General features: G+C 38.2%; 1 protein-coding gene across 6 annotated transcripts in view; it reads left to right on the top strand.

Annotated features, from left to right (window-relative positions):
- Positions 1 to 13770, top strand: part of myo9aa (myosin IXAa) — a 134454-nt gene that overhangs the window by 52347 nt on the left and 68337 nt on the right. For all 6 annotated transcript variants that reach the window (XM_047362874.1, XM_047362873.1, XM_047362876.1 and 3 more), the window contains exon 3: positions 13643 to 13737. In XM_047362874.1, coding sequence (XP_047218830.1) covers positions 13643 to 13737 — 95 coding nt within the window. The remainder of the gene's footprint in view (positions 1 to 13642; positions 13738 to 13770) is intronic.

The raw sequence follows: 13770 nt of genomic DNA, 5'->3' as shown, positions 1-13770 counted from the left end.
AGAGTCCACTTGGAATCGGACCGAGAACACCTCAAAAAGTGGGTATCGATCTGGTTGTTTGGTTCGGACCAGGGTTCGCTTGAGTGTATTCACACCTGCATGAAAGGTTCGGACCAAGGGGGGAAACAAACTCTGGCCTGTTTAAAGCGGACTAAAAGTGGAAGGTGTGAATACACCCTTAAACAATAACCAGTCATTACCAGTCATGGTCATGTTTGTACGTTTAATGAGAGGTAGGCCAGTACATCAGCCAGCTTCTAAATGATATGATGATGATTTAAATCTAAATGATTTAAATATCAGTAATTTGCCAGTATTCACATCCTACAAGACCACTAAGGACAGTCAGTTGGGTACCAATCGATGTATGCTACTGTAATAATAAAAAACCTTTTATCAGTGGGGAAGAGTAAGATGATATTTTCTGTTTGCTTTCTTATTACCATAAAATGTCCAATTTCAACTCTAGAATCTGAGCTTTAAAGTTCTTTTTGTATATTCAACCACTTATGAACAGCCCTTATGCTACAGTTTAAGCTGATGGCCTGTTCTGCTGATGGCCTGTTTTCTGTGGAAACACATCGTTATTGTCAGGTGTGAACACCCTTACGCTGTCCATTTATATCTGAATGAGCCAGGATGTGTGTTTATAACAGGTCTGAACAGGGACGTAAATATGCTTGTAGTGGCTTATAGCTGGGGTTGCACCGAATGCAGTTTTCTGGCGGATGGCCAATCACTTTCTTTAAAAAGCCTGACTTACCGATTCCGATTTTGGCAGATACCAATTTTTTTAATAACTGACACTGTCTGGTGGTATAAGGTCACAATACACCTTCAGTGTTCCAATCTTATTTCAATAGAAAACATTGAACAATACCCGTGAAACAATCCAAATTTGTTTTAACTGCACGAGGTTCTTCTTAAATATAAATGAAAAGTTCAGAGCATTGCTGTCCAAACTACTAAATTAACTGAAGTAAACAAAAGAAAATCAGTTCCTTTAATCTTTTTGACATTTAAAAACAAACAAAACTTGCACAACAGGTTAGACTACAGACCTGTTTTGAGCCTCTTACCAAGAGGGGACAGTGGCTGATTTTCAGACCTTTGCGGAAGTAGATGAGATCGGTGGATTAGATTGGTTTCACTTGTAAGTATCGGCCTTTAAAGTTTTTAATATCTATGCAAATCAGCTACTAGTAGCTATGTCATATAATTGTTTGCCTTGTGTTAAAATTAGCAAATAATGTTGTAAAACCTAGCGACTGACCATGACTGGCTTATGAATGAAAACCTGTAAAACATGAAAATGGTCGTTTTTGGTATAACTTGATCAATATCCTACAAAATGAGTAAATTACAAGGCATGCTTCACATTCATATGAAATGCTTACAATAAGGACAGCAACTTAACTGCAAAGTTTTGTTGTTTTTATTTGCTTACATACAAAGTAGACATCTTATGTTTTAACACATTTAATTTCTTGAAGCAAAAATTACTGAAATAATCATCACACAAAGGAATTACTAAATGGTACAGCTCATTCGTGTGGTAATAAAGGTTTCTGAGTGAACTTAAGCTTTAAAAATTGTTTCTGCGATACTCTATAAACCCTGCATGCTCCTGTCGCATAAATAAAAATGTGTTGACAAATAAAAAGCACTTGTGTGTGAGTCACTCATCTTCTTTAAGAGGTTCACAGGCGTACTTGAACCTGACGTTATCCCCACCCAGCTAATGAAATAAACACTTTGAGAAGCGAGGCCCTGAGAGAGGAATGTAAGTGGATGCTGGTGAGCCTCAAGCATGTAAACCTTTATGCAAACCATTAAAAAATTAAACTTTTGCATGTGAGACAAGAATATATTTATATATTATTTTAATTTTGCAACTAAAAACATGAAATGATAAACTCGATTAAATATTTTATGTAACAACAGGCTTCAATGTTCTTGGATAACGTCTTTTTAATCAAGCCGCTACTAATGAAAATTGTTGCAGTTAATGCTAAGATACATCCCAACAAACTGTAAATAATAAGGCAAATACTTAATTTGCACTGCCCTAAGAACATTTTACAATTACCACAGCCTGAGCTCACTAAAGTGCCTCAAGACAGGCATTATAAAAGATAAGCTAAAGTTCTTCTTTTTTCTATGCTGGCTTTGTTTTATTTCATTTTCTGGCAAGATGATTCCGTATTTTTTTTTTTCAATAATCTGTTATGTGAAGGCCAGTCCATTACTAATGGTGCAGGATTCTGTGGTTGTCTTCCCAGCTTTGCTTTTACTGCTGTTGGCTCTACGGTTTAAATAAGTGTCATGCTGAAAATATGATGTTTTTTTCCAGTCAAACACTATTGAATTTTGGATTGAAATCTGATTTTCTGTGTTCATAATTCCATCAGATTTATTACTATCTCAAACACAACTCACTCACTCATAGATGCCACAGCCCCCACCATGTGCCATATGCCCCTTTTCCACTGGCTCGATTTGGCCCGACTCAGCTCGCTTTGCGAGCATTTCCATTACTGTTATTTAAGTACTGGTACCTACTTTTTTGGTACCTCCTTCTTAGCAGGGCTAAGCGAGGCCGAGTCCCTACTGTACGTGACGTGAACAAATGGCTGTTCACTGATTGGCCGTGAGCGCGGCCAGCCGTAAGAGTCGACCAGCGTAAAAAAAAAACAACCGCCATTTTCAAACGTGCATTCAAGCGAGTGAGAGAAACATATGATGGAGTTCGCACAGTTATCCGGAAAAGTCACCCCTTGGAGCAACGACGAGGTGCAAGCTTTTCTCATATCATAGGAGACTGCAATATTCAGCGGCAGCTGAATAAATATATAGGCAACAACTATTAGAAATAAAATGGGACCTAATTCAAATCTTTCCAAGTCTCTTAAAAGTAAAGTGAAATCTTTAATAATAATAATAAAACTGATGTCAAAATCCTACTCATCAAATATGATTGTCAATGCAGTCAGCGGGTTTAATCCCTAGGCAATATACGTGTTACTTCTTGTTTTTGTAACGCGTTTCGGTTTTTTCTTCTTTACATTGGCGGTTGGGTGTTTCATTTGCGGTTATGCAGCACAACACATGATGCTTTAAAGCTGCGCCTCCAGGAAGTGTTTCCTTCAGCGGAGCAAAAGCAGGTCTATGGAAATGCAACAAACAACTTGCAGACCCGTGCAGAGTTGTTCCGGGCTGGCCAAATCGAGCCAGTGGAAAAGGGGCAATAGATAACTGGGAGCACTCACTGTTTTTATTGTCTTCTGACCTAATCTGATTCATCAGTATAAGACCGATCACTACAGATTTCTTTTAGTTTTTGTGTAATTTGGTGCATCAGCTTCCTGACAGCCTCCACAGAGCCAAATGTAACACCAAAATACAACACGATTACATTATCAAAGCCCTCTAATGTAGCCTCTCTTTGAAACAGTCGTCTTTGACGTTGATTTTTGCTTGTGATCTGAGTTCTTTCTTTCAGAAAGGAAATGATTGTTTACATGCAATGTATCCTAATCTTTGGAGAGAGCCTTCAGTATTGGAAATGATGGCACATAACGTTAGGTAAGGTACTGATATGCAGGTCGGTAGACAATTTGGATTTAAGAACTTTGCCAGGGGGTACATCGCCATATAGCAGGAAGCTGGAATCGACTTTCAGAATGCAAGACAACTACTCTTCCCACTGAGTCTCTTCCTTCTCAGTTTAAGTTAGTTTATCAAAATTAATCACAATAGATGCTTTAAAGATGCACCGATAATGCTTTTGCAGACTGATACCAATTTCTGGTTTTCTTTGAGGTCTGGTCTATCTTCCTATTTAGATTGATTCTGATTTTGTAATTCAAATGACTATTGCACATGAAATATAGAAAGGTTCTGTTTTTTTTTTTGTTTTTTTTGTTATATTTTGTTTGTATTTTAGATTTCATCAGAAAATAGAATAATTGCATTTAGGTCCTAAACCTGTATTTGATTTTTGTTAATTTAGAAAAGACGCAACAAAGTTCGTCCTGTTGGATGGTAGTTCTAAGTTTTGAGGCATTTCAGGAATAATTTTCATCTAAAGAATAGTTGTTTTTTTCAGCAACACAAGCACAATTAAAAAGTTTTGCCTGTTTTTTAAATAAAAATTATACATGCATTTAGGGTTCCTTTATTGCTGTTATAGCATTATGTTTTTCCGATTATGTTATCATATCATGGGAGTCATATACAAATCTGGTTAGAAAACACAAGACAAAGAGTACTGTACTAATCAGAGTACTCTAAAGTCAAGTCTAATTCATATATTTGGAAAATAATTTGAGATAAATGGCAAATCCAAAAAAGTTTGGACTCGCAATTTCCAAGGTACAATAAATGCTGCATGAAATATTCGCAATCATGTCTTCTTTCTTTTAAGAAATTTTAAAGATTGTTTTTTATTGAGCTGTCTTTATTAGCTCGATTCAACTTTTTATTTAAGCATTCAAATTCATATTTGTCTTGTTTGTTTGACCAGATGTGTGACAGTATAATGTTATCATGAAAGTAAAACTCTATGGTTTTATTATTGATAGGGCTCTCTAATTAAGTTAGCATTTCTGCTAAGTGTCTTCATAACATCACTACATTTGGATGAAAAGGCTGAACCGCACCCATGTCTGCAGTGCTGCAGTTCATTGGCAGACATTCAAGCTGAACTCTGACTCTGGATGAAAGAATCTGCAGGCGTTTGTGTGTTACATGTGGCTCAGTATGAGAAATGCTGGCCTGGTGGTCCACTGGTTTGTTCCTCTTTTCTTTTTGCCATCTGACTTTGAGGAATTTGGTTTCTACGAGGCGCAAGACATGTATAGTAAGTCTGTTATGCTATAGGATACTGGGTGTGCTCATGTAACACAGGGCCACAAGTTCAGCAGAGGAACAACTAGGACTCGCATGCCAAGAGGAGTGAGAATGGGCATGGCTAAGGAACATAACCAATTAGTATCAGTGTGAGAAAAAGCATCATATCAAAGTTTGCCATCAGCTCAAATTCTTAAGAGATTACCATTTGGAATGCATTTCGAGTCGATATGCAGCGATCAGCCGGTTTCTCCCTGACTCCATTTTGGTTTTCTTTTAGATTTGAGTGGCAGATTCTGATTTTAACCAATTTAATGTTTTCTTACAGGAAACATGGCACAAAAGAAAGAAATTGTGGTACCAATTCTTTGATAGCGGCCGTAGTTTTGAATTTGTCCTCCATGTTTTAGGTGTTTCCCAGCTGTCCAAACACCTGACTTAAAGTAATGGTCCATTAACCGCCTTCTGGAACACTCGATAAAATACTCAGGAGGTACTTATTCATTTGAATCAGATGTGTTGAAACAGAGACACATCTGATTCCACCACATTAATGAACAAAATCGGATTCTACAGTTTTTTACCTGCAGATTACTGATCAGGGCCGATTAAGGGAAATCTGGCAAATCCTCCTCTTTTGCTGATTAATTGGTACATCTGCAGTTTTTAATGCTCACTGTCTGTTCTGACATAAGGTCTTGCATGGGCCTGCATGCTGAGGGACCCTATGGAGCCTTGTTGACTGGTACCATTGACAAAATATGCATCAAACAAGCCTCTGTTGACCAGAGGCCCAAACACAAAGTGGAGAATTAATTAGAAGTGACTGCTAGCCCTAATATTAAACAGTGTATGATGTAGTTTACAATGCCACCTTCTGACAACACTAAGCACCCTGGGTCATTTAAAATAAACCCGATAAGGAAAAAAAAGTGTACTTCAATTGTTAGAGAAAATGGCCGATATTGTTTCCAGCCGTCTTACAGGTCCTGATATGTTAGTGACTCTGACTGATTACAATTATCTTTCTAAGAACTATAAAACATCTAATACATGTGTGTAAACCTGGTTTCACTAAACGGTTATGAGTAATAAACACGGACCATTAAAGATAAAATGTGCTGGAGGTTCTGAATTTAACATTTATGTATATGTTCTTTACCTCTTATTAGTTTTCAGTTCAGTAAAAAAAAAGTAAGTGTGACAAGGAAGGTGTTGTTGATGTGTTTACACACAGATAAGTGTGTTTTTGGCTTTAACAAAGATAAATATTTCCTGATTTTGATCATTGGCTTGTTAACTCGTGGATAACTACCTAAAGATATTTACTTAAATTACTGTCTGATGTATCTGTCATGAGCTCGACTCTATTCTGACCCACCACACGTCGATGTCTGAGAGGAAGATCTGGTACCCCAAGTATTTCCCCCGTCTTCTTATTGTTGAATGAATTAGATGTCCTCCTATCAGTTAAATGAGTTAAAAATTTATAAAATAAAATAAAAAAAAGGAGATTAAAAAATATTGTAAATCCATAAAGGCTAGGAAAAGCAAGGCTGGTGCATCTTTTTTTAATGTGTTAGCATCTGTGTGTACCGATGGGTCAATGTGACTCGTAATATAAAATCGCTTTCAGTGGTCAGTATGACCAAAAATGCTCTATATAAGTCCAGCCTAGTTACTGATTTTAAGTTTTTTTGTGTTGAGAAATATAAGAGCTTCTCTTTGTCTCTAAGTGTATAGATTCTTTCTAAAAACCATCACTTAAAACTAAAAACAAACACAACAAACTTGTGTCTCTGTTTTCAGAGTGACTGCTGCTGCTTAACATTGGGCTGCCTCTTGCAGTAATTACTGCAGAATTTAGCATCATGTCTTTAGGATTAGTAAGGAATCTGCTGATATTGTTTCCAGTCTTTCCATACCTTCCAGATGATTATCTGTAAATAAATTCTCGCATCCATATCCTGCAGTGTTTGGTTTATTGTTGTTCCCCTGTCCGCACAATTTCCTGTATGACTGTCTTGCTTTTCAAACAGCAAGATCTTGTGGGACTGTTTACGTTGCCTGAGGATAAGGATACAGTCTTGCTTCTAAGATTCATACAAAAGTCGACTGTTTACCCAATGGCAGGGGAAGTTAATTTGCTAATTTCCAATATGAGTGCAGTTTGTGTTTTGCTTCTGTCTTTGAGGGGGCTTTGCGACTGAAGAATGTTTTCCACTCACCAGCTTTAATTCACAGAGGTTTATGTTGTATAAAAGATGTCTCTGATAGCTGAGGAGAGCTGGAGATCCACAATTATTTTACTGTTGGGTTTGGCCTTTAACTTAATCGCCGTGTCAAATGTGTACTTCCTTCTTACTAACATGAGAGGGCCTTTTGGTTTGGCCAAATACTTTACTTAAGCTCTGCTCTGGTAACAAGGCTGCTGTTTTTGTCTTGTTTTCAAAGTGATCATGGCTTTTTAGCTAAGGGGTTGATGAGACGAAATATCGAAAGTGGTATCTTTACATTGTTAATGTATTTCTTAGTTCTTGGCCTTTGTAATTAACCTAGCTGACCTGTTGTTTTTCTGTGGTACAAATGCATTACAGGCGATCTGTTTTTCCAAGATGGAAAGCACTAGATAGCCAATTATCCCAGACATGTTGACTTATGGGAATAAACTCAGTCCAGGAGTGTTTTTCTGCCCATTTTTCCCATTGGAAATTGTGATGTGTCACTAATATCTTTGAATTCTAGAGTCTTTATCTGCTTGGAGCATCATTTTAATATAGAGGGATGCTACACAGTCTAAAAAGTATTTTAAAATATTTTCCAGGTCTGGATAAGTTATATCATCATCCTATTAGCCTTCTAAAGACACCTAAACAACAGGCTTAATTTCAATAAATACTGAAACGTTATGGTTAAGTTCACACTGTTGTCCACCTACAGCTTATTTACTGATTTGTGTTGTCACAGTGTAAGAAGTGGGCTTACATATGTTCATTTCATGTTTCATGATTTACAGTGCCAGTTAAACCTGTACGCTGTACTCAAACACATTTTTAGCAAAGTCTGGACAGCTGCAGTCACTGCCAGAACCCACAGCCCACTGTGCTTTCTCTCAGCTAGAACCCATGACTGCACCTCTCAACCACAGAGACCACAGTCCACTCAGAGCAACTCTGCCTTAAAATTACAAGAGTCGCTGTTATGAATTGGCCCCAGGAGAATGTTATCGGCCCACACACGCACCACTGGGAAATGACCTGCGTGTATGAAGGGTCAAGTTGGCTGTGGTTTCGCTTTGTTGTTGTCATCCTGTACATGCACTGTAGAGGGTGAGTCAGCTGGTAGAAAGCGTGGAATAGGATGTGAATCTGCAGAGGTCAAATGAGTGATGCTTCTTTGAGTCATTCAGATTGGGGTAATTTTCCATTTAGCTACTTTTGGGGAAGAAATGCTGAACATTTGGTGCCACTTCCTGAAAGTCAAGTGCAGTCAGAAGAATGCTGGGGTTTTTGTTTTTTTTATGTCACAAACCATTTGATTTAGGTGCTTGGAAACAAAAACAAAGCTGTTCCCAGTGTGGCTCACATAATCTCTGAACACAAGGCAGTGTGGAAATGTCTGTGCAGCCTGGAAGCTGTTGATGATGTGCTAAAACATGATGCCTAACAATAATGAAGCTGCAAATGAGATCATCCTCGTTTGATTAAAGGTCACATTTAGGAATCTGTTTGATAGCTAAATACTCAGTACAGATTGGCATGAAATGTAGTGATATAAACTAGTTTAATTTAACAGAAACAAGGAAAATTAGCTTTAATTCAGTTTTTCTGTTAGAGATTACAATGTAATGAACATCTCAGATTCTAGATAAGAACTTTGACTTGTTGTGGTTCAGTTCCTTGCTTTAGGCTTTAGCTGCTTTTACTCTTTCTGTCCAATACTTATACCTGATCATGATAGCATATGGGCAAGTTTGTTCTTAAAATTAAAAAACTGACAACTGGTGGACAGAATAAGAAGAACCTGACCTGCAAATCAATCTAGAGCAGATGAACAGTATTTGAGAGTCATATTTGTTTTGGACATAGGAAAAAGAAAAATCACATTTATGTAGTTTCTTTGCATAGTTGTTTTTATGTGTAATGCAACTGGTTTAGCTCTACCTTAGGACCATCAAATGATTTATAGTAAAATCAGAATCAGCTTTATTGCCAAGTTTGTACATACAAACAAGGAATTTGACTCCGGTACACTTTGCTGTTTGGTTTTTGTTTATGCATTACAGAATATACATATTTACAATGTACAAATATACACATATATATATAAAATAAAATAAAAAGGTGCATTTGCAACATCTGTATGCTGTTGTTCTGTACTCTATTGAATGTTCAACAGAAAAACAGCCTGGGGGAAGAAACTGTCTCTGTAGTGGCTGGTTTTAGTGAACAGTGCTCTGTAGCGACTGAAGGTAAAACTCTGAACAGTTTATGTGCAGGTTGTGTGGGGTCTGCAGAGATTTTAGCAGCTCTTTTCCTGACCCTTGACTTGTATAAGTCCTGGATGGACTATTTCTATATAAATAGAAAATGCACCAATCAGTTGGTCAGAGATTGAAATCGGCAGGTCAAATACTGAGAAATTATATTTCTTTTTTTCTTGTTTATATATATATATATATATATATATATATATATATATTATAATATTATTATTATTCCAGGAATAATAATTATTATTCCTGGACTAAAGTTGAGTGAAAAGAAGCCAAAGTCCACAGAATACCTTCAGAAGCCGTGGACAATTATTGATCAACAAATGTAACAAATGTATGGGACAAATATTGCAGTATTTGCACAAGACTGTCCCATAAGACAACACAAAGGTTGAAGTAGAAGCCTAAACTAATATATGCGGTACCTGCCGTAAAAGATCACTTTAAGGAACCAAAAAGGCACAGAAAAGTGGACAGATACAAGATTAGATCAAATGTGTTACTCACTTTCATTCTGTTCTGATCGATAATAAATTCAGATCATGACATGGGTGTAGGAGATGGTAGCGTAGGAAAGCACAGAAAGCCTCTGTCTTAGAGAATAATAGATTTTAAATTGGAAATGTGGTGCTGTGTTATCATCTTTGGACAAAAGAAGAGAAAAAATCTTTTTTATTATGACTCAGAGCGTAAAATCATTTTCCATCATGACAGATTTTAAATCCATAGTCAGACGTCCAGTTAAACGTTAGTTGAGTTTTTGTGAGAACATAGCATCATTCTGGTGGCTGCGTTTCTGTCCCTGACTGTGAGCCTGTACTCAGACACATTAGACTCAGAACACACTGGCACCGCCTCAAGTCTGTCAGTAGTCTCTGTGGTCTGAGGCCAAGAATAATGTTGTTGACCCGTTAGAGTAACTGAAGTGGTGAGAATCATGTCTGTATAAACACAGTCGGTCCTGCAGTCCCACTAAGGCTGTGGGACCAATAGCAGGGAAGATTTTAATCATTTATATTATTATCCCTTTAATTTCCTTTTACCCAAATGCTTTGTGTTCTTGGACTTTAGTGACAGAGATTTTACGAAATAATTATTGACAGGATGGGATGGAGAAGAAACACATATGCATTGTTGTGGTTTACGTGTGGATAGAGGACTTTAAAGTATCTGAAATCAGAATCTGCTGTTCAGATCCCTAACAGGCCATTTTGGGTCAATAATGCCTACACTGTTGTGTGTTTTGTTAAACTGATTGCTTTATTGGTCTTCAGCAAATGATTCTGATGTAGTTGAGGGAAAAACTACAGTTTTCATCAACAACCTCCTCATATATTAACAATCTGAATTTAGAAATGTTTAAATGGAAAACCAGTTTAACATTTAGTATATGCTTTGGCCTTATTACTTGATTATTTTTATGCCAAGAAAGTCCAACTTTGTATAAATCTATGTTGTCATTTTACTATTATTGGACTAGCTACGTTTAGCTATATAAAAAAAAAAAAATCTGTCTGCTGTCTACCCACAATCTACATCTTTGTTATACCGGGCAGGTAGAAGAACGAAACGGAGCTCAAGCATAAATCAGCTGTCCGTGTTTTAGTTGTTCCACATCCTGCTTCCTGCAGAATGTTAACAAAAAGCACAGAAACGCTCCAATATCTGGGGTCCATGACCAGACAGCAGTGTTTGAGCTGCAGTGCTTGGTTTTTTTTGGCTGAAGATTCTGGACATTTTTACCATCAACTAAGAGACTGCCGTTCGTCTCTCCCCGTCTGACCTGCGGTCCCTGAACAAGGCAGGTAAGCCCAGTTCAGAGGGAGATGGTGCCAAGAACAGATTGGCTGCTCCCCTGGAAATTTCAGTGCAGTCAGGTGTCACATTCTCGGATGTACAGAGAAATCACCACAGTTTTTCATTTTAAACTTGTGGGCCAAAAGAATCTCAAACTGAGGAGCAGATTGAGCTCGTTTATGAGCTTGGTCCTAATCAGGGTTGGGTGGTATCCTTTTTTGACACCTTTAACCTTTCTTCCAGTTAAAGGTTTTATTGTTTGCCTAGATTGGCTTGCTATGTTGCAAATAACATTAAATAGATTTAGATGTAAATAACAGCGTCAAAAAGAAAGTTCTGTAAAGCTTTAGATTGTACACGTTACCCCCCAGAGGTCATTTTGCCCATAAGAGATTTAAAAAGTCTTCTGCTTTCCAAGTAATTTAAAAAACTAGTTTCCTACTCGGTAGGTAAACCATGTTTAACTGCAGGTAGGGTATTGTATCGACTAACCAGATAAATTAAGCAGATATTTGCCATTGTTTAAACCCAGACTGTAAGCTGTTGTTAGGTGTAGTCATAACAGTCAGTTATCAGTCAGCAAGAGAACAGTGAACAATGATGTTGGCCCAGCAACAGGTCCATTGCTTTTCAGCGTCTGTCGGATCTTTGAGTACCTACATTATATGACTCACTGCTGGAAGAACATTATACATGGTAATGTTTTGGTGTTTGAAGAGCAAATCATTCCTTTGACAAAACAATTTAACAACCGGCTTTAGCTTTAACCCTTGTTAAGCGCTGGAGCCACTTCGGTGGACAAGCCCTCTGCATCCTTTATGTTTCATGGCCTCCACGTGGCAAGTTAAAGCTTTAGCTCCTTTCACAGATTGTTTGTAGGATTGAGCCCTAAACACTGACTTGGCCCCTTCATGACTTTAATGTGATCCTCTTTTAGTCATTGCTTCTTTGCCTTGGTGGGGTGTTTTTTTTTTTTTTTTTAAGATATTTTATTTTTTTGACAGTAGGCAGACAGGAAAGAGGGGTAGAATGAGGGGGAGACATTTGGCAAATGTCGCCGGGTCCGAGACTCAAACCTGGGACAGCCGCTTCAAGGACTGTAGCCTCCATATATGGTCGTGCGCTTAACCCCTACACCATCAGCGCCGTGCCATCGGTGGGGTGTTTTGAGTCCTTCTCACACTATAAGGCCACATCCATAAACCATCTTTAGTGTTTTGATGAAGGGAGAAATTTCTCTTTCGGGATTTTGTCCTACAGTGCTACGTCCTTGACCCTTCAGTGCTGAGAAATCCACATGCACCCTTAACTGAAAAAAGCGCCCAAAGCATGATGCTTCCACTTCTGCACTTGACAGTGAGGATGATGTATGATCCATTACACCGTCACCACCATCTTTTGTCACCACTCATTGTCCAACTGTCTTCAGATCATAAACGAGTTCTTCCCATCTAGCTGTGGGCTGATCCCTCGGCTGTCCCATAATCTTCCTCACACTATCAAGCAGGATTTAGTTTGGTACTCTAGACCAATGGCAATTGATGGTTACTTTATATTCCAAATTATCACCCCAGTAGTCTTTACCTTCCCACCACGTTTCTTACTGATGGTCTTGTAACCCATTCAAGACTTGCTATGTATCTTTTTTTTTTCGGCGTTGACATGTTGGAATGGGAGAAACTGCTGTTTTTTTTTTTTCCTTGATTGATTGGTTATTTGCTCAGATAGTACAAAATCTGTAGGAGTTGGAAATCTAGTTTGGTTGTATTGGGACCCATACTTATTTCACTCAGTGGACTGCAGATCAAATCATAGCTTTTTTGCAATTAAAGCTCTAAAATATTACCTTATAATTTTACAGTTCTTTTTCTTGCAGCATGCTCTCATGTTAGCAGCATCAGTGAAGGGCGAGGTCAGGGAGGGGTGTTTTCCCTTTTCACAGGCGCAAGGCTTTAGACAGCTCTTAGTGCTTCACAGAGGAATTTGTTTACTTGTGGTGGAGCTGTAAATAACTGCAGGGTTTATATATGGTAAAAAAAAATAAAAAATCCCTTCCAGGCAGCCATACAACATAAACAGTGCTGTGAGAGGAAATACTGGCTCGTCTCATTGCAGCACCACCACTACACATGTTCCACACGGCCACATGGATGCCATTACTCATTGAAGACTTTTTTTTTTTCCCCATCAGGCTTTTTGGCCCTTCCTCATTCTTCCTCTGGCAATTTGTCCGACGCCGACTTTAAGAGATTCTACAAACCCATTATTAACCTGCGTCAGAATGACATTGTTTTTAGCCATGCAGGACAGTGGCCTCTTCAAGATAGTCCGACTGGCTGATAGGCTGAACATTCTGTATGCTTGACTCAGACAGACTGTCCACACCTAAAGGGGACTCACAACCTGACCTCTGTCTGCAATTAACTTATGTAAAAAAAATTATAAAGATTTTGTCTGTTTCATTTCTTCTAATCGCATCTTCCCGTTTCCCCCCTGCAGGCTTTTGGGAATGCAAAGACGGCACATAATAACAACTCTAGTCGTTTTGGCAAGTTCATTCAGGTGAACTACCAGGAGAGTGGCACTGTGAGAGGGTAAGGACGATGCTGGAAGTATTCACTGTTCGC

This window comes from Girardinichthys multiradiatus, chromosome 4, assembly GCF_021462225.1.
Source record: "Girardinichthys multiradiatus isolate DD_20200921_A chromosome 4, DD_fGirMul_XY1, whole genome shotgun sequence".
NCBI lineage: Eukaryota > Metazoa > Chordata > Actinopteri > Cyprinodontiformes > Goodeidae > Girardinichthys > Girardinichthys multiradiatus.
This window is presented reverse-complemented; position numbering and strand designations above follow the sequence as displayed.